This window comes from Pristis pectinata, chromosome 14, assembly GCF_009764475.1.
Source record: "Pristis pectinata isolate sPriPec2 chromosome 14, sPriPec2.1.pri, whole genome shotgun sequence".
In the NCBI taxonomy this organism is placed as follows: Eukaryota; Metazoa; Chordata; class Chondrichthyes; order Rhinopristiformes; family Pristidae; genus Pristis; species Pristis pectinata.
Genome location: NC_067418.1, coordinates 41,131,648 through 41,153,577, shown reverse-complemented (window position 1 = coordinate 41,153,577; position 21,930 = coordinate 41,131,648). Strand labels below are relative to the sequence as shown.

At 38.1% G+C, this 21,930-nt stretch overlaps 1 protein-coding gene across 1 annotated transcript in view; it reads right to left on the bottom strand.

Moving 5' to 3' along the window:
* The window catches only part of ptdss2 (phosphatidylserine synthase 2), a 70,721-nt gene that overhangs the window by 26,941 nt on the left and 21,850 nt on the right, over positions 1-21,930 (bottom strand). Inside the window, exons 3-6 of the mRNA XM_052029550.1 lie at positions 18,293-18,375; positions 13,651-13,718; positions 3,827-3,961; positions 163-213 (exon numbers count right to left, since the gene is read on the bottom strand). Coding sequence (XP_051885510.1) covers positions 163-213; positions 3,827-3,961; positions 13,651-13,718; positions 18,293-18,375 — 337 coding nt within the window. The remainder of the gene's footprint in view (positions 1-162; positions 214-3,826; positions 3,962-13,650; positions 13,719-18,292; positions 18,376-21,930) is intronic.

Genomic DNA, 21,930 nt, shown 5'->3' with positions numbered 1-21,930 from the left:
GAATATGCCTATCATCTTACTGTACAACTCCTGTTCTGATTGCAAATCCTCCAAGTGGTCAAGGTTGTAAAATGACATCTTAACATAATGGATAACAAATCTCGACGGAGCCTTACTAATAAAAATAGTCATGGAGGAAAGCTAATCCAGTTCTTATCCTACCTTAAGGTACCAGCCCAAGAAATGGGCTGGGACAAATCCATCCAATTTGTCCTAAAATACAACAGATACAAGAAATTTCAGATTTTAAAATTAAACTTATAATTTCATTTTTAAAAAATTATACAATGTACTTTTCTCTTTACCAATTATCTGAAAACTAGTTTTTACACCTTGCTCAATGTGTTATTAAAAAGCTGCTTAACTTCATTGATTGATCTCAGAGAAAAAGATTGATATATTACGTAAAGGTCTACAGGTGACCATCCAACCTCTGCTCACGTTACATACACTACAGATATAGAAAAAGGCAACACCAAAGCCTTTAAACCAGTCTAACACTAGTATAATGTGGACTGAATGGAGGATAATTTGAGGTTTCAAATCCAGGTAGAGCCATTCTTTAATCACTAACATGCTGATTAAGTGGCATACTCAAGTACAAATTCAGCTGCCTCTAAACTTTGAAACTGCATTGGGTGGAAAAGTAAAGGAAATAAAAATACAAAGAAACCAAAAATAATGCGTAGGATCTTCCTACCTCAGCTTGGACTTGGATAAAATGTTAAAAAATCTGACAGCAAAAATTGTAAAGCTCAATTATGTAATAAATAATAAATAAAAGCTTCAAAAACCATTAGATGTTGAAAGTTAAATCATGCCATTTTCCTGTCTCAAAACTTCAAAGCCATTGAGAGCCAAGCTCAATTGGACTGTTCAGAGCTTTGATGCTATGGTACAGTGATAATCAACTAAGCCAATGCCTCCAGGCAATCTTCACTGATTGAAAAGCTGGCATGTAAAGACCAAATGTCATGAACATCAAATGTGGACATACAAAACACCATTGCGAAAAAAAAGGCCTGCAGTCCAGTGAAAGATTATGTCAATGTAAAAATACAAAATAATATTCCAATGGATGCAACAATGTGAAGTGCAAATTCGAGAAATTATGCACTGAAATTATATGCCAGAAATATTTGCAACAAGTAAATTAAGGAAGAATGACTATGAATAAATAACTTCACTTCTACATACAATATCTTGATGGAAGTTGTCTTCCTTATACTTTAACTTGAGGGATTGTTTAAAAGATGCTGGCTCCCCTCCACTATTTTCCAGAAGTAGCTTTTTACATGTCAGAGCTTTGATGCAAGTATTTTCCAGAAAGAAATGAACAGGGCCCAGTGAGCTTCAATTTTGTCCTCACCGGAGATACCCGAATCCATAATTCCAACTGGATATCAAATCAGGAGCAACACACCTGGCTAAATATTCCCTTCCTAAACCCAGAGTGTTGTGGTACTGATTCTACTCCAGCTGAAGTGTCCAAATTTGACACACATCAATAATTAGATCCCAGACTTTTCTAGGTATCTTCATACTTCTAACCTCTCTCATCTCCTTAGGGTCAATCCTCAGGAGATAAGAGAGGCCTCAGATTAAGCATTTGACTTCCTCACTATAAAAGGGCAAGATTTTGGAGTTATTTTGGTGGTTGGGGACAGTGAGAAATAAAGTGAAATCTCCTATTTTGTTTTAAGCAATAATGCCAGTCATTAAAACTGAGTTATGCTTTACCACTTACAAGGTGAACAAACTTTATCTCAAAGTGTAGAGCATAAGAGGAATAAAAAAAAACATGCAGCCTAAAAAAAAAACATGATTTACGACAGAATAGCTGTGGCATTAAATGCGATTAGGCAAGACTAGACAGAAAAAAAGCTGATGTAGCCCCATGTGGGAGATTAAAGAAAAAGGATTGTTTTATGGTGGAAGATTATTACTGTCAGTTCATGTGAGGGATCCATAACTCAAAAAAGGCAGGTGCAAACTGTGCCTAAAAAGGCAAGCTCTTTTCACCATGAAAATGCTTATGTGTAAAAGCTGGAAGGTTAGGTTATTTTACTGGAAGAGCAGATGTCACCAAACCTTATTTTAGATTATTCAATTAGAGTTCACGAACATAGTTCATGTCTGTTTCAAAATTAAGTACATCACAGATTCCACATAAGCCAGCACAGACCTGGATTGAGTAATAGTAATTAATTCAAATGGTATCATTTCAAGAAATGAAACTACAGCACTCTTGGGAGAAGCACATGCAGAATGATCACATAAATTACTACGGGACTAGGCTGTTTGACCTAACCAGTCAACATTGGTGTTAATCCTCTATGCCCTTCTGGTTCCCATCTCCTTTTATTCACCTATCCTTCACCTAACTTTTCTTGAATGCTGACATGCTTCCATTTTAATTAGCATTCCACTGACTCTCCAGTGTCAACATAAGATCAATAAAGATTCCAGATGATGACCATGTGCAGCAGTTTAGTGAGGTAGGTAGTGAAATCCAGGACTGATTTATATTCCAGGAAACTAATATTTATTTAGTAGGCTGTAACCGAAAACACAACTAGAACATTTAATTCTTTGATAATGGCAGACTGGATGGAAATGGTGTTTTCTGATTCAACATTTCCCTTTGTTTAATGAGGATACTGGGACATACCTGGATTAGCAGGGGGAAGACAGCTAAATGGAAAGCAAATCCCCAAGTACATTGCACCCCCAAACTCTACAAGAGCAGGTAAAATTTAGGTGGAAGCACATGACACTTGACAGTAGGATCTTGCAGCACAATAAGAGAGATTATCTGAATGGGAGGAATGCAATGACAATTTCACAATAAACCATCTTAAAATGCCATCATTAACCTTCACTATTCTCACCTCAAACAAGTATAAGGAGCATATGACTGTTTTTGTCAAAGATCAAATCCATTCATCCCTCTCTACCTCTCCTTGACTGTGGTCATTTGATCAAACCTCGCTGTGCTGCCCCATTCCTGAAATCACATCTTTTTCTTGATCCTCTGACCATCTTTTCTGGCTTTCTCCAAGTTTATCTTGCCCACAAGACCCATCTCCAGTTCACTTAATTTTATTCATACTGAACTGTCAGCAATCTCTTTCTGGCTTAATGTTGGCTGATACAGTTAATGTCTCCCTTTTCTCAGGCATTGCCCCTCATGTCTCCAGATCTGCTGTCATTACACTGTCTGCTCCAAAGAGACCTTTAACCGTCACTGCAAATAACTGCCCTCTCCTCAGCTCTGATAAAAAAAAATCCTCAACATAAGATACTAACCGCTTTCTTTTCCACAGATGCTGACCTGAGCATTCCCACCATTTTCTATTTCAGATTTCCTGCATCTGCAATATTTAGCTTTTCCCCACCCTCCATTGTCCTTTCCCATCCACATCCCCTAGAACTGTTGTCACCTCTGCCTTCTTTCCCTCAAATATATTTCAATCAGCCCAAACTGGATTTTGACCACTCTTCAGTGATGGTAGAGCACTTACTAAAGACACAATAAATTCTTTTTGACATGACAATTGTAAACCACCCCTCCTCATTCCTCTTAATCCATAATCTAACATAATTAACTACATCTCCTGCCCACATTGTTCCTCCATTTGAGGGGCAAAATATTTGCTTAGTTCTGTTCTGTTGGAGGAATCCAGTTTAAAGTATGGAAAGTTAAGGCTGTTGACAGTATTCTGAAAACTTAAGATGGGAGCACTCTCAGGCATTTAAGTGCAATTGAATTCCACCCACAATTGGAGAAGGAAGATGGCAGTTTAGAAATGCAAATCAATCTCACCCAAATGTTGTGATATGGATCAGTCTTATTTCCTGGGTCAAAAATAAGACAGTTCCCACCATAGTCCCTCTCAGGCAACGGCACCCCCAGTTTCGAATCGATGAATTTCATGAACTGACGACCGTCCTGAACAGTCTGTGGGAACAAAAACCAGCACTCAGTAATGCTGCACAAACATGGCACAAGTTAATGATCCTAAATGTGGCATTGAGTACAATTGAAGATAAAAGCTGACCATAAAACACATATCCACCATGTATTTAAACTTAAGGACTCATGCAGTTAAAGTTCAGAAATGTTATGCAACATCATCTCCTTCTGCTCTCTAACTGAACTGGTTAAAATTATGGCCCCTATAAACTGCACTTTCCACTCAATTCACTGGCAGCATCTGATCTTTAAGTTAACCTGTACATGTGCTCACAAGGGCAGTAAAGTCCTCGAAAAATGGGATTTCAGTTCTCCAGCCCAAAATACTACTGCCTGAAATATTAAAAGTGCCAGCACTTTGGTTGGAATCTCCAGCACACAGTCTATGTGCAGCCTTTATCAGTACACTTTCAGATGTAAGGCATTATAGAATCTAGTTAGAGACTAATAAAGTCAACTTTTCACCATCTATGCATAAATGGAATAACCAACATACTTGCACTAGAGTTAAGTGGGCTTTCAAGTGTATGTTTTCAAGTCCAACAAAATAAAAATGCCCCTAAAGAGCCATAGATCTAGAGTGATAGAGCATAGGAACAGACCCTTTGGTCCATTAATTCCTCACCAACTATCAAGCATCTAATTACACTTATGCTCTCCATATTCCTATGAAGTCCCCACAGATTTTACCATTCACCTACATACACAGTGTTAATTAGAGCAGTCAATTAATTGATCAACCTGCACATTTTTGGAATGTGGGGTGGGGGGGGGGGGGGGGGTGGTAGAACTGGAGGACCTAGAGGAAACCCATGTGGTTACAAGCAGAACATGCAAGAACAACACAGACAGTACCAAATGTCAGGATTGAACCTGGATTACATGAGCTGTAAGGCAGCAGCTCTACTAACTGCACCACCCCAATATTTCTCAATTTCACCAAACTAATTTAGTTCTGAGGGGAAGGCAGGGGTAGGAGACAGGGAAAGGAAGGAAGAAAGAAAATTACTCAATGCTGAGACATCACCCACTGTAAAATTTCCCTTTCACATCAGCTGTGCTTCACATCACATCATGTTGAGCATTATCACCAACTTACTCAAAAATGTATGCAGTGGATTCATTTTATAAGCAGCAGACAAACCACTGATTTGAATTTAAGGCAAATGATGTTTCAAATAGGTCTAACCAATTTGTTTCTCCCCTCAATAATACACAACAAATGTAATAAAATTCCAGAAAGCAAAATATCCTGTCCTTATTAAAAAAAAAGCAATGAACATCACATTAAGGCTTTAACTAATGAATATACATAATTTGGTTCTGTCCACAAATTTACATCAAATGAGCACCAATTAGAATAATTGCTTGTTTTCAGAAAATCATTCATTTGTCAATTATAAAAGGATAACAAAAGAATTTACATGAAACAACAGCTTCCAATGTCCTGGGCAATAAGAGGCAGCTTATTCTATTACCTAATTCTGAGTGTTTAATACTAGCCCAAGAGTCACTTTGCAATGTTTCCTTATTGCATGTGGTGTGTTTACCTCATGATATAAAAAATATTGTTGGGCCACAGAATACTGCAGAAATGAGATTATAGTACAAAATGAAAGACAGATTTATGATAGATGAAAGAGCCATAGACTCACTGTCAGAGTTCAGCCCACCACATCCATGCTGATCTGTCTGACCATCTACACTAATACTATGTGCCTGCATTAGGTCCATATCCTTCTAGGTTTTGCCTATTCAAATGCCTATCCGAGTCTGCCTACTGTTACGCAGAGCAAGTATTGATATATATATATATATATATATATTTTTATATATATATATATATATATATATATATATATATATATATATATATATAGGAGGTTCATTGTATGCTCAGCCTCACAAGCTAAGAACAAGTCACAATTCCAAGAATAAAAGCAACCCTGTGTTCTCAAGTAGTAATGAATCTCACCAGCTGTTCCATCTCTTCCCCCTGCCCCATAACTAACCAAAGACTTGTTCAGGCAAATTCCCCCACAAAAATAGATGGCAAAGCAAGAAACAAAAAAATTGTGTTATGTTAATAGACACAGCTAGCAACATTCACCAGACAAAAGTCGTGATCATGTTCATCTATCCCAGTTGGGAATAGAAGAGATGAGAATGAGCAGGAAATTTACTTGAGAAATCAAAGGCAAGTGGAGACAGAAACTGGTAGGTGAAGGATGTCATTATTCTAGATATAAAAGTAACAGCCATACTGTAATTTGGTGCAGGTGCAAGCAAAGACAATAGAAAAGGTGACAGCATCCAGCTTAAATCCACTATCACACAGGACCGTTGTGCTCAATTCACAGGTGCAGCTATATCTGCTGCCTACTCAATGCTTAACAGGTAATGTCTTTCAACTATTGTAAACTATTACTGAAATACGGGTATTTTATGGCCGTTAGATAAATAAAATAATACTCTTACTAATAAATTGATAAACAGTTCATAAAGAAATATCTCGCACCTCAGAATAACATCTAGCAATCTGGCATTTCACCATTACCTATTTTGCAATTACACCATGTGCTGTTAACTTGCATCTTGCTGAAACCCTAATATTACATTAGGTGTACATGACAAACAACTGGAAAAGGGATTTTATTTTATGCATCTTAAATTTGAGGTTTTTTTTAAAGAAAGTGTAGGCCAAAGACAGAGGTGAATTTATTAACTATATTCCTTTTTAAAATTCAGGTCAGCAGGAAATAAGGATTCCTACAATAGAGAAGTACACAAGTAACCAACCCAAATCACAATCACAGAAGGATCTTGCAGCACAATAAGTGAGATTATCTAAATGGGAAAGTTTAACTGAAGGATTGGGTAAAGTTAGTATGTCTGAATGCTGCACTGTTACGGACTAGTTGATTATTGGTGAATGTCCCTTTAAGATAGGGCTCTGTGTGTGTGTGTGTGTGTGTGTGTGTGTGTGTGTGTGTGTGTGTGTGTGTGTGTGTGTGTGTGTGTGTGTGTGTGCTTACGTCAACAGGAGATAAAGGATGTTGTTGAAGAAGTCAGTCGGAGTTGGTTGGAGAGAGAGTCAGAGAGAAGGAGAAGAGAGTGAGAGACACCAGCCTGTTAGTTTTTCTATCGATGGATGAGAAACAATAACTGCGTCTGTCACTACAATCCATGTATGGATTTTTGGAGTAATCCGGTGGAGTCCACTTTGTCGTTAATCTGTAGAGGGAAACAGGTATTTGTGTGGACGGCCACGATACGGATGCTTTTCGGGGTGAGGAAGTCACTACCGAGTAGACACTGAGGTGTCGTTTGGGTTCCATCGTGGAACATTTGGATTTCGTAATTACTCTCTATTTTCTCTCTACATCTATGTCTTATCTTCAGACAACGGTGGCTGTTGAAGAAGCCTTTGCTCATGTTTCACCTTATGGCTTGCTGACTGGAACTTTAAGAACCATTCCTGGACTTCGAGTTTGGAAATTTGCCACACACACACTACGAGTTTAGTTTTGGGGTTAATGTTTAAGCTTTAACATTTTTACTTCTAACATTCTAAAATTTTTACTTTTATTTTTCTTATTATCATAAGTAGCTATTAATAAAGTAGTTTTTAAACACTGAATCATGACTCGGTGTGTTTCTTTTGTTGCTGGTTTGTAACATGCACCAATATCTTAATTCTTAACAATTTATACATATTTTAATAGAGTCCACTGGCATTCATTACATCCATGTCATGGCTACTTTTAAGACTAAATCTAAATGGGGAAATCACAACATCTTGCTTAGAACACTGTTGAAATTTGAATTCAGAGCTTAATTATGAAATGCACAAGGGATTTCATTTTAAAATAACGCGAGGCTTTGTGGTTCATGAGAAACATAAGCTCAATCTACTCAAGTGAAAAATACAGTGTTGCACAGAAATGTGCAAACAAGAAATATGAAAACATGAGTTTATACAAGTAAATTAAAAAGGAAAAGGCACTATGAGACATCTTGAAATCATGAAATGTGCTATATTTATGGAAGCCTTTATTTTCTGTGGCTTTTCAATGACTGTTTATAAAGTCAAGGATCTTGAATGTTTCAGAAGTCTTACTTTGATTGAACCATACAAGATCAAGGGTGGATATGGAAAGGATATTGCTGAAGGTGGGAGAAACTTGAACAAAGGATCACTGTTTAAAAAGAAGCCATTGTCTACTTATGATAGACAAGGAGAAAGTTTCTTACTCAAGACTATTTGAAACTCTCTTTTCAAAGGGCAGTGAGAGTATTTGAATAGATACAGGTTGATAGAAAATTGATAACCCAAGGGAGTGAAAGGATACCACAGGCAGACAGGAATGCAGAGTTAGGGTTACAGTCAGATTAATCTCAACCATATTAAATGGCGGAGCATGTTTGAGGGGCCAGGTGTATATTCATATATATGTTTTCTGGCCTACCACCTCAAAGGATCTGTACTTCTCTGTTGTAATGAAGAGTCCCTGTGATTTAGTTTTTACAACTAAAGTCATTCAGTCCTGAAATCACTGAGCTGAGCACTTCAATGCCATGTGTGGACCTGCCAGCATTTACCCAGAAAAGTGCATGCAAGTTTTGGATCTCTTGCCTGAATGCTGACTGAAGTCCATGCTGATTTCCCAAATCAGCTCCGCCACTGGAACCCACATGGAGTCCCAGTGTGCAGCAGGAGTTTGGTGGAACTCCCCAGAATGTACACTGGACAACATTACAGTAGGACCCACGTCCATTCATTTGAATAGTAATAGCAAGGAAGTCAGGGACAAATTCAGGAGCACTGATGAAACTTGACAGCTTTGATACGTGACAAAGGTAGAATCCCAAATGTACCCAGCCAAAGTGATGTCAACCATGGCTCACTGATGACCCTTTAACCTCCAAAGCCAAATATAAGTTCAGGTCCGACTGCTGAACTAGAATTAGAATTTTTCCAAGAGAAGCACAATAGCAGAATGATCACCAAGACCCATAAGAACTTATCTGGCCACATAACTTAAATGATACAGTCAGTGATTTGGCCAGTGAACAAACTATTTGTCCAAAGGGGTATTTTTCCAGGAGTGCCTTAATGAAATAGGACAGTTTTAAGGAGATGTGCAAAATCCATTCTAAAATTAATGTTTGGAGAATGATGTGCAAGTTTATTGTACAATATCTACAACACCTAGTAATTAGTACAATACAAAAACAATCAGCCTTTTCATCATGCATTATGTGCAAAGCTTAATAACTAGTAGGACTAAATACAAAAGGTTTAGAACGTCATGCTGTGATATTACTCATGAATTCTCTGAACGTCTGCTCAAAGTTGTTCAAACCTCTAATGAGCTAAGATTTGATAAATGCCCCATATTAATGGGTGCTAAAGCCCAAGATTATTTTAACAAATCTGGTTAAAAAATTAACAGCCCAAAATATTGCATAGGATACTCGTGGATAAGTGTTTTTACATCTTCCCAATCTCGTGCATTGCTTGTGGTTATTAAATTAGAATTTACAGAGCATGGTTCTTTTGATTAATCAGCTTAAATGTTAGGCACCAGAAGAATAGAACAAAGAACAACCATATACAAATGACAATCATTTCTTCAGATCCAATCTCTTTTTAATGTAAATTATATGTTATAAGTTTCTATAGTTTATTGTGCATTTGATAAACAAGATGTTACTCCCTTAGGTACTGCTTCTCATGTCAATTGAAAACATTGTTTACACAAGCATCCACATGCTTCCCATGAGATAAAACTTGACCTTTTACTTGAAGTGTCTGTGATAAGGATCATTTGACCATCAAACTGTGTCAATTGCCCCACATTCCAATTCTCTCAGCTGCCAGACAATAAACTGCTATTTAGATTTAACAAGAAAATGAACAAAAACAGAAGTAAATCCAAAAGCTTTCATATGCACCTGTACTCTTTTGAAAAATCAACTGTTAGGGATCCAGTCTTGGCAACAATTTAAACAACTTGCAATCCTTAAATGTTAGGGCCCCGTTGTTTTGGAGCATTTGACGGGATATACACTGAAAAGAAAAATTTCACTGAGAAAGAGTAAAACATGACACTGCGTGGGAGCAACTTTTGATTCCATAACCAGCCACCAAAAGCACACTTAGTGTCTACAGAATCTTAAACTAGGACATTCATTCCATTAGTCTAAAATTGTATATTTATGTCATGTCATTCATGATACCAAAAATGATAGGTATTGAAATATCTTATAATTGTAGAGACTGCTTTGATATTTTATTACTTATTTGTTCATCCTATGTGCATGTTGCATGTTATATAAAAGTAAAAAATGAATGAAAACCTATACAAGTCATTGCTAGAACACATTAAAATATGTATCTGAATGGCAAAGAAATGGAGGATACAAAGTTCCATTAACACAATAACACGTATGAGAGATTTTAATTCTGAGAACCGAAATAACTGGGGATCTTTTCACTACAGCAGTGAAATATAGTGAAGATGGAAGGACAAATAAGGCTGCTGAAGCAAGCAGAATCCTTGGCTTTATCAACAGATGCACTAACTGCAAAATCAAGCAATACTAAATCTTAATGATTCACTGGTTAGACCTCAATTACATTATTGTCCAACAAAATTTAAGAATGATGTCAAAGCCATGGAAAAGATAAAGAAGAGCTTTACTTGAGTGTTACATGGAATGCAAGGAATCAGTCACTTGAAGATATTGCTCAAGTTGGAATTGGTCATCTTGGAGCACGTTAATCAGAAAACTCACAGCAATCAAAATGCATGTAATAGCTTAACTAATGACAAATTGTTACCAGTAGAAGTGAACAACTGGATTAACCAACACCCTGACCCTTAGCAGAGTGTGTGTGTGTGTGTGTGTGTGTGTGTGTGTGTGTGTGTGTGTGTGTGTGTGTGTGTGTGTGTGTGTGGGGGGGGGGGGGGGGGGGGGGGGGGGGAGGGGGGGAAGAGGTTAGTTTATCCAATTGTTCATACTCATAACTGGTTCTCAATTATCCTGTGTAAACTTGGAGGAATCATGCAGAACTTCTTTGTAGCAGAAAAAGAGCTTGATTTGGCTCCAATCAAAGTTCAGCACTATCAAAGGGTTCAAAATATTGCTGTAACAATTAACCATCTGGTTATACAGATCATGGACCAGGCTTTGAGATTTGTTATTATGTTAAATAGACTCATAAGCACAGCAGAAGGCCCTTCAAGCTCACCGATTCCACACCAAGCACCCATTTACTCCTATACTAATTCCCATTTTATTCTCCCAAAACTCCCTTCAACTCTCCCTGAATTCTACCACTCACGTATAAACCAGGGGCAATTTTACAGTGACCAATTAACTTATCAATCCACACATCTTTGGGATGTGGGAGGAAACCTGAAGAAAACCCACATGCGCACAGGACGAAAGTGTAATCTACACACAGATAGCACTGGAGGTCGGTATTGAACCCAGGCTGTTGGAGCTGCAAGGCAGCAGCTCCTCTGGTTATGCCACCTTGTCCAAGTGCTTTCAACAGCAACTTTGATTCCTATTTGACTCACAAAATCTGATTAATCAGATTTTATTAACAGATTTTAATTGAACTCATGAACAATTACTTAACACTGTTGAGACAGGAAAATATTTCCAGAATTACATGCTCCTCTCTGTAAACAACAATTTTTATCTCTTTAGGTAAAGGTCAATCCAGCTTTTAGTTCCAGAAATGGGAGAGCATTGTTTTAAGGGACCGTGGCTCTTCAGTACCATCATGTAATCAATTGATCAGATCAACACAAGCCATCAGGATATCCCTAACTACTGTATACTATTCCCAACCAGCATCTACATAATAATTCAACCCTTGAGCAGAGAGATTGGATTCAACCTAGTCTTGATATTAAACTTCAGAACAATTCATCTTATTCAAAAGGGTAAGCCAGCAAAATTAATAAATCATTATAAATCACCATTTGAATTAATACTCATGATAAAAATATGATGGCAATGGGAAAACAACACTCGCCTCCTTTCCAATGTCAACCACTCTCGGGTCAAATGCAGCACAAATGACCAGATATAAAGTGACAGTGGACTACAATACATTTAAATGCCATTATTTGCTTCACTAAACCAAGCTAACACATGGAATCATCTTCAGTCTTTTATATCTGCCTATAATAGATTATATACATTAGTTCTAGACGAGCAGCTTTGTCTGCAATCACTTTTTTAAAAATCATAAATGAGTATTCAACCATAAAGTGGAATCTTACATAATCTAAATTGTTCAGGATAGCTTAGCATGAGAATCTACTACTTATAAATTGGCTAAATATGTTAGGTAAAATAAAGTTGCAAAACACATGAAAATATTTTGGACAACAGGTTGAAACTCTCCAGACCAGCACCCTTGAGACCTGATTGGTGCTGGACCACAGAAATTGCCCCCAATCATCATCTTCTGAGCAAGAGAATTGTTCTTTTTAAGTGCAGACACTCCCCATGTTATGGAAGGATTCCGAGAACTGTCTGCAACCCAAAGTTTCTGCAAGTCAGAAACACCATTGGCCGAGTTTGCAAAAGTTGCACTGGTAGGTTAATTAGCTACAGATTAGTACAAATCTTAATTAATTTTAGATCTTAGTTAGAATTAGTTAATTTGTATAGATCTGCACGATAGATTCAAAACATGCTGTACCACAGAATTTTAACCTGTATATCATTTTCTGAGTTAATCTTAATAGGAATGGCTGTTTACCATAGCACTGAATCCATAACCTGAATGCTATGTATCCATCTACAGATGCATTTAGTAGTATGATCGTTTACACAGCTACTCAGATTTTTTTCAAATCTCTGATATCAAAGTCAACAAAGATGCCTTAATGTGCAGTATTTTTCTTGTATAAATAAAGATCCTGATTTGGAGGAATGAGAAATGAAAATTTCGGTAAAGATGTACCCAAAACATTTGTGTCATGTCCAATAAAAAAAGGATCAATATTGTCTATATTTTTACTGAAGATCAGATGCTAAACTTAATAACAATTCAACGGAATTCAACGTTGAAAGGGCAAGGAAACCATAGAGAAATAGCCACTAAAATTTCAGATACAGATGTCTGAGTTTGCTCTAACTAATTCAAATACCAGTGAGAGCGGCAAACTGAGTTAGCCCATCCCCAAGGAAGGATGACAAAAAAATTGTTATAGGATACCAAACAAAACATGAAAAGTAAAAGAAAGCACAAATATAAAGCAAGTGATGCAATGACTATTCAGTCACACCCTTGATTACAGAGTCAAACTTCTTAGAAGCTTAATTAATTATTAAGCGTTTGAAAACACTTTAAGGATGTATGCATATTTGCAAGCATCAACAGATTGTTTGCAGTGTTCATTAACCCGAGTGCAGTTCAAATCAGCATTTATTTCAAACAATTTTACAGGCAAAATGTCAACAATCACAACATCCCCCCCCATAGAAAAAAAACATTAGTTCTTACCTAGAGATGTTACCAATATTATATTTACCATGATTATACTCATACTTTTCATTGTATAAACGTTATGTTACCCAAAATAGTTCTACCTTGAATGCTTAAAGATACTTGAGTGAAGAAATAAGGACTTCTCTCTTACCTGAAAAAGTATGAAGATGAGAAACAGCTCGTATACAACACTGACACATAACCAGAATCTCCAGTATGCTGCAAGAGAGAATGCCCCAATACAGAAAATATTAGTTAAAATAATTATTTTTAAATAAAGTTTAAAAGAGGCACACTTTTAAACTTAAACAACTGGATATTGTTTAAAAGCCCAGCTAGAATAGACTCAGGATTCCATGCTGTAGAGGGAAAGGGAAAACATTTTTATTTTTAATACTAATAATTTGTGGGTTACAAAATGGTGACAAGATACAGCTTTACATCCACGATTTTAAGCCTCAGTACATCAAGCAGTATTGATAAGGCCCTGTCCAACAGGGAGTAAACAGAATAGCTTTAAAAGAATGACAGCAGAAACATTCAAAAGATCCTGTAGCCATAAGTAGCACCCAACCAACAAAATCCTACTTGATATCTATATCATTCTGTAGGACGGGTAGTTTGGAAATGGAACACTTTTCAGGAACACTTAAATCTTTAATCTGAAGCCTAGATCATTTTTATTAATACCATCAACACATTCCTTCCTGCACACACAGAAGGTTGGTATCTTGTGCACCAAAGTAATTTTTCTTCAGTTTTACTTAGAGGAATGCAGTCAATGCTTGTCATCATACAGCATAAATTTATATTTCCAATGGTGCTTACTTATGGAGCATGACTGTTGTATGCTTTTTAAGGAAAAAAAGCCTCAAAAATTCTCAGGAAAATTGCTGCCATCTCGTGCCTTGGCAGAGGACAAATGGATCTAGTGGGTAAACATTGTTTATTTTTAAAAAAATCAATTTTTGAAAACATGCAATTTTTGAAAATCAGCAATTCTGTTTAAACATAAGCACACAGCATTCCCATAGGGCAAAAGGGAGAGTGTCTTCTCAGAAAGCCCATCTATTGATTTCATTTCTTTATGCTTCTGAAAGCTGCCTATTTCAGCAAGGTCACATGCTTCTACAGCAATGTGCTTCCACGTGAATTCCAGTTTGTTTCACAGACATAGACTAAGGGTTCAGTAGAAGGCTTCAAGTTTCCAATGCAGAAATTAGCTAAAGCAATTTGAAATCTGTGTGAACTGCAAGTGGGTATTTAACTTTAATTCACAGGTATAAGCTCTGAGTACCATTCCAAATAATGCTCATTGTTGAACTACATTTCAGAAGGCCAAAACATTATGGGATGAAGTTATTTTCCTTTAACCCTTGCTAATGCAATATAGTCCAGCAATCCTCGTTTAGCGGGGGATATTGGGACCCAGCCTGTGAGTGTTAAAGACAAGACTAAACCTCTTACCTCGCATTCAGTTAGAAACCCCAACTGGTATGACCTTGAACATAGAACAGTACAACACAGGAGCAGGCCCTTCAGCCCACAATGTTGTGCTAAACTAATTAAACTCGTAATTAAACACCTATCTAAACCAATCCCCTCTATCTACACAATGTCCAGACCCCTCCATTCTCTGCACATTCATGCGCCTATCAAGAGCCTCTTAAATCCTTCTATAGTATGTGTCTCCACTACTACACCTGGTAGCACATTCCAGGCACCCACTACTTGTGCAAAAAAAACTTGCCCCGTACATCTTTGAACTTACCCCCCTCGCCTTAAATGTATGTCATCTAGTATTAGACATTTCAATCCTGGGGGAAAAAATTTACCAGCTGTCTACTCTATCGATGGCTCTCATAATCTTATAAACTTCTATCAGGTCTCACCTCAGTCTCTTGCCGTTCCAGTGAAAACAACACAAGTTTGTTCAACCTCTCCCCATAACACATGCCCTCTAATCCAGACAGTATCCTGGTAAATATCTTCTGCACCCTCTCAAAAGCCTCCATATCCTTCTTATACTGGGGCAACCAGAACTAAGTGCCATACCCTAGATATGGCCTAACCAGAGTTTTATAAAGCTACAACATAACTTCCTGACTCTTGAACTCAATCCTCAACTAATAATGGTAACATGCTATACACCTTCTTTACCACCCTATCAACCTGTGCAGCCACTTTCAGGGAGCTTGGACTCCAAGATCCCTCTGTACATTCAACACTGTCAAGGGTCTTGCCATTAATAGTGTACGGTCCCTTTACATTTGATCTCCCAAAGCGCAACACCTCACACTTGGCCAGATTAAGCTCCACCTGCTATTTCTCCACCCATATCTGCAACTGATCTATATCTTGCGGTATCCTTTGGCAATCCTCTATGCTATTCACAACACCACCAATCTTTGTATCATCTACTAAATTATTAACCCACCCATCCACATTTTCATCCAAGTCATTTATATATATCACAAACAGCAGAGGTCCCCGTAGAGATCCCTGCGAAAGACCACTAGGTCTATCTAAACTTCTTCCCAAGATGCTACTACCATCACAGAAGCGGCCTTCAGCCAGCTCGAATCAATCCACATGATATCCAGAAACAGGTTACAGCACTGGATATTGTAAAGCCCATAGAATCAGACAATGTACTACCTGTTGTAGTGAATATTCATTCCCTTCATCATTAGTGTGTACCATTGGCAAAGTATACTACAGTTACTCACCTAGATGACTTGGGCATCTCCCAAATCCACAACCTATACCACAAAGGGGGACAAGTGCAACAGGCACATGGGAACACCAGCATATGCAGGTCCTCCTCTAATCACTGTTCCTTCATTACGACTGGGTGCAAATCTAGAATTCCCTCCCCAACAGCATTGTGGAAGTACCTCCACCAGATGGGACTGCAGTGATTCTCAAGGGCAATGATTGGCAAGCAAGATATGCTGGCTTTGCCAACAAAGCCCACATGCTGAAAAATGAATACATTTTATGGTTTTGCTTGAATGGCAAAAAAGCAGACCATTCTGGGGTGGACTGTGCCTGCCTCAGTTGGAGACATCAGGGATGGCAGAACACACGTCAGAGTAGACTTAAGGGTGAGGCAGGCCACAGAGAATAACAGAGCTTTACCTAAACAAAATGCAAGATTTGACCCAACATGCATTTTCCAAAGTGTGCAAGTGAGATGCAACCTTGGCTACAGATTACTTTTAATGAATTATGACTGTCCACTATCAGAACATTGCATTAATTAATAGGTAGGGAGTGAGGGGGAATGAAACAGTAACATAGAGCGAATCCCTGTGACACTTACCAGTGACTGACAATTCTGTTGACAGGACTATGCTGCAATATTAATAATTTTCAATAATTCTCCACAACCACTGAGCATATCCACTATTTTCTCAATTTATTTTAGATTTCCTTTATTTGCATTTCTTTCACTAAGAAAGATTTGAACAACCAATGGGATATTTAAGTAGGAGAGATGTACTATACAAAAGGGAGACCAAAGAGACCCCCCAGGGCTACAGTCAGGTGCTTCTGGCAGGAGGTTGCTCAGGAGATCTCTGCTAGGAATAAACCATGTCTGCATAATCATTTGAGAAAGCCTGCAATGTAGCACATCCTCCTGCCCAGCATGCCTTACTCTCAAGGCTGAAGGAAACTAGGTGAAAGTTTGGATGTTCTCCCTAATGGTGCAGTGAGACACAAACTGAATTTTAGCCCAGATCAACAGCAGCAGCCTGGAATCACCTCAGCCTATGAAGATGAGGGTGGCCATGATCTTGACCTCAATTGGGTGAGCAGTATTGAGTCATGGTTCACAGATCTCAGTGAGAATTGTGCTAGTGAAATGTAGCCCACGTTGAAATTGTTCCTCAGAGAAGTCCAGGTACGAGTGCAAGTCCCCATAAATCTTGAGTTTGATAAGGTTGTATGTGATGAGCCCTTCTATGTCACCTGCCACATCTCCATTACTGCCTGTGGTGCCTTCAACCCCCACATTCTTTTACCATACCAACGAGGAAGAAGAGTGTTAGACGTAGACAAATACACATTGAAAATTAGTTCTGGATGCAGACATGCCATTGCGTGGAAAGTTCAGTCTAAACTGTGAACCATCTGTAAAGTGAGTAATAAGGACTGTATAGCAGCCTGGCAAAGAATATAGTTTGAGTGCGATTAGCCTTTTTGATATCGTAATTTCAAAGGAAAACACAAGAAATGCTAAACAAGATTCTTAGCTTGGTCATTCCAGTGTCTTTAAAGGACTCATTTCCCCTTAAGTAAACTGTGAAATTGGACAAGTAAACACTCAGTGAATTAGAATGCTTACCTATATATCTCAACGTATGGTAGAAATTCTGCCCTATTACTGCAACTTTGCATGAGGCAGTGAAAATACTGGATTGATCCAAGAGATACTACAACAGTCATGCAAAGATGAAAGCTACAAGTAAATTATGCAAATCAATTTGATAAATTCAAGCAACCAAAGCAATAGCGTTACAACACTTTTATGGAATCTCTTCCAACAGATTCCTGGGTTTCACAAGACACTGCAGATGCTGTGATCAGAGCAAAAAACAAAATGCTGGAAGAACTCAGTGGGTCAGGCAGCATCTGTGGAGGCAGAGGGGTGGTCAACATTTCTGGTTGAGACCCTACATCAGGTCTCTTGGGCTACATGCATAAGTTAATCATCTTGAATATTTCTTTATAACTGGAAAACTATTTCAAAATAAGAATGTTTGCGACAGAGCTGGCAAGAACCATACCTGGGTGAGGTCTGGAAAATGGCCCATCTTTTGCTTGGGTGACTCCAAAACACAAGAAAACCAGAATGCTGGCAACAATTCCTCTGCAAGTCAAATGGTAAAATGAGAAAGATGCTCAAAGAAACAATTGATCACAATTCAAATCTGAGGTTTTTTTTTTAAAAACACCCTTATTGGTATTCAAGGTTCTTAATTCAAATACATCTCGAAGGGAAAAAGACATTCAAAGTCAATTCCCCCTTCAGAAGGTACTCATTAAATTCTAAACATGTAAAAGTGTATTAATCTTCCCATGGTAAGACATGACTGCTAATGTCTTGAAAGGCAAGTGTCCCAATATATCCTGAAGTGATTTTGTTATCGCCAATGATGCTTGCAAGAAAGGTGACATGATAAATGAGTGAGAGTCATTTCAAAAGCTCTAGACAGCAGGCTGGGAAATTTTGATTCATCGTCTATGGTACGATTTCCCAAGATTAACAGTTGTTCCTCAAACGAGTCTGAAAACCTGACGTTCCCCTGGATCTCTGGAACCCTGAACTCTAAGTAATGTAAAGGCCTTTTATTTCCAGTTCTAGTAAAGGCAATCTTAATCAATGCTTTCTATTCAAATCTGACACTAGTAATGGAATGTCAGTTTGATTGTTTGGCGAAATTAGACTACTCCGTATGCAAATGGATATTGTACACAAAATAACAGCTTGCTAGCATGCAGCTGCACCCTAGGTAACATGGGAAATCGTCTATTCTTGGAACTTCCCACTAGACTGGGTCAACATCACAAACTATAAAGTGCCAGGCAATTCTTGCACTTGCTTCAAATCACCAATATTTGCTCCTATGCTCCTCATCTCCTTCTCCTGTGCAAACTTCTGTGGTTTCCAATTCCTCTGCAGACACTTAAAACATTAAAGAAAAAAAATATAAAGGAAATTTGTATGTAGGTACAATTTTCATTGTCAGAACCACTCTCAGATGTAGGCATAAAACAGGAAAAGTGAAAGATCAGCCAACAGAAATGAAGATGTGGGAGAACCAAAGTATCCCATGCAAGATAGAGTTTTTTTTAAATAAAAACGTTCTTAATACTGCTAAGTTCTCTGCGTCCATCTGAAGCAAACTTTTATATCCAAATGGCAATAGCTCCTTCCCCTTAAGTTGATTCTTCATGAACCTAATGTAAATTTGGGCATAGGGAATTTGAACTACTTGAAGATATCAAGATCTCAAGCAATGCAGACCGGTTCCCAGGATGGCAGAATGAATAGCAAGACCTGTATTCTATAGAGTTTATAAGAATGAGGTGCACCCTCACTGAAACATACAAAATTCCACCAGATACACATTCCCCTCCCCTTTCGGCATTCAAAGAGATCACTCCCTTCAAACTCTCTGGTCTGGTCTCCTATCTACACCAACCACTTCCCATCTTACAGCACTTGCTAGTGTAACACATCCTCTTTCACCTCTTTCCTTCCCGCCATCCAAGAACCCAAATAATCTTTCAAGGTGAAGCAGCGATTCACTTGTACTTCGTCCAACCTAGTGTACTGCATTCAGTGTTCACAATGTGACCTCCTCTGCACTGCAAAAACCATACATAGATCAGGTGATTGTTTTGCAGAGCAAATCATTTAGTTCTCTGGACTGAAGCTGAGCTTCTGGTTGCCAGCCACTAACTTCCCATGCTGCTCCAACTCTGATCTGTGTGTCCGTGGTCTGCTGCACTGTTACAAGGCCCAATGCAAGCTTAAGGAACATCTCATCTTTTATCTGCAGCCTTCCAGACTCAATATTGTATTCTTTAGCTAACTCTGTCTTGCTGTACCAAAACTGGTCATTCCTGCCTGTCATTATTTTGGCTCGTTCTGTTAGTATAGTCTGCTGAGCATGAAATACAGCCTTGCTATTAGTAACTCATAACACAGGCAAAGTAGCATAATAGGCTTTAACTGCCACTTCAAGTCATTTGGTCTCACACTATCAGAGACCATCCCTCCTCCACCTTCTCTGCTACTGAAAACTATATTGTATTCTTTCTTTCCCAGTTCTGATGAAGGGTCTAGGACCTGTAATGTTAACCATTTCTCCTTCCACAGATGCTGTCTGACCAGCCAAGTGTTTCCAACATTTTCTGTTTTTAATACATAGGTATAGGAAGAAAGTTTCTACTGGCTGAGAAGTCTGACACTGGAGGTCAGTCAAAATAAAGGGCAGGCAATCAGGATTTTTCTTTTTAATTAAAGAGTGGCAAATCTTTAGAAAGCTGTGAAGCCCAGTCACCGATTGGATTCAAAGCTGAAATTGATAGATTTCTGGATATTAGAACAATCAAGGGATGTGTGGATAGTGGAGTAGGCTCGAGGGGCTGAACGGCTTACTCATGCTCCCTTTCCTTAAGTTCCTCGACCATAGAATTATGTTTTACAGTTATGAACATATGAGCAGAAAATAGTCCATTTAGAGACACATATACCACTTAAAATAAATTTCAGATTAGTATACACAAAGAATGAGAGAACAACTTCGATCCCTATATGCCTGCACAGGTTAGCTCGAGAAGAATAAGATCCACTTCATCCTCGATGAGTGACAATGGTATAACGTTCACACCAAAGCTCATGATTGCAATTTAAAATTTTAGCTCAAGTTGTGATTGGTTAGAAGTAGATCTGAATCAGCAAGAATCTCAACAAGGATTATACAAATCAGGAACTAATACTTTTAGTTCATGTGTCAGGGAAGATAAATGGATTTACTAAATCTGCCATGCAAATTTATGGAAATAACGGTCTTAACATATACCATCTGCTCAATATATTGACTGAAGCAGAACCACCCCTGAACACAACTTTACTAGCCTCTTTAACCATGGAAAATTTCTCAAGGTGTGCAAAAATGTCTGGTACCAGCCAGAGGAGGAGATAGATATTAGAACAAATGAAAAACGTAGGTCAATGGCGAGTTTTAACTATATATTGAAGGAAGACAGATAGTGGAGGGGTTTAAATATTATAATAGTAAAAACAGCTTCTTGGAGGAAAGGACGTCATATGCTTTAGACTGTGCTCAATTTACTGCAGTAATCTGATTATTATTGTCCTTGCTGAATAATCCTGCATTAATGGTTTTACAACAACATGCAAAGATAACCTGTCTAGTATCATCAAGTTGTCATTGTGTGTTTCAAAATAGACCTAGAAACTCATTGGGTATGTTCTGTTTATTTCAGCATCACTTGACTGAAATTGTATTATGGATAGCAAGAACATGTGAACAATTATTTATGTAGTGATTCGCTTCAACTCAGAAATTTGACTGGGTACTCACAGAGCAAGTTATACCAGACATTCATTAAGTGATACCATTCACAGTCCAATGCTCCTTTTGAGAATGCTGGCAGGGAAACATGACCATGTTGTACCAGAAGCCAGCGTCATTGGTCAGTCAGCACAACTATGGTTTCATGCCAGATTAACATTCCATTACATCACCCTTATTTGATTCTATTTTTTTGCATCTAATATCTCTTCCATTAATTTCACCAAATGCACTCCTTCATAAAGTCCTAAGCACTCTGCCCCATCTCCACAAGACCTCAATCCCCTGATGCCCTAAAACTTGATGCCCCAGTGAAA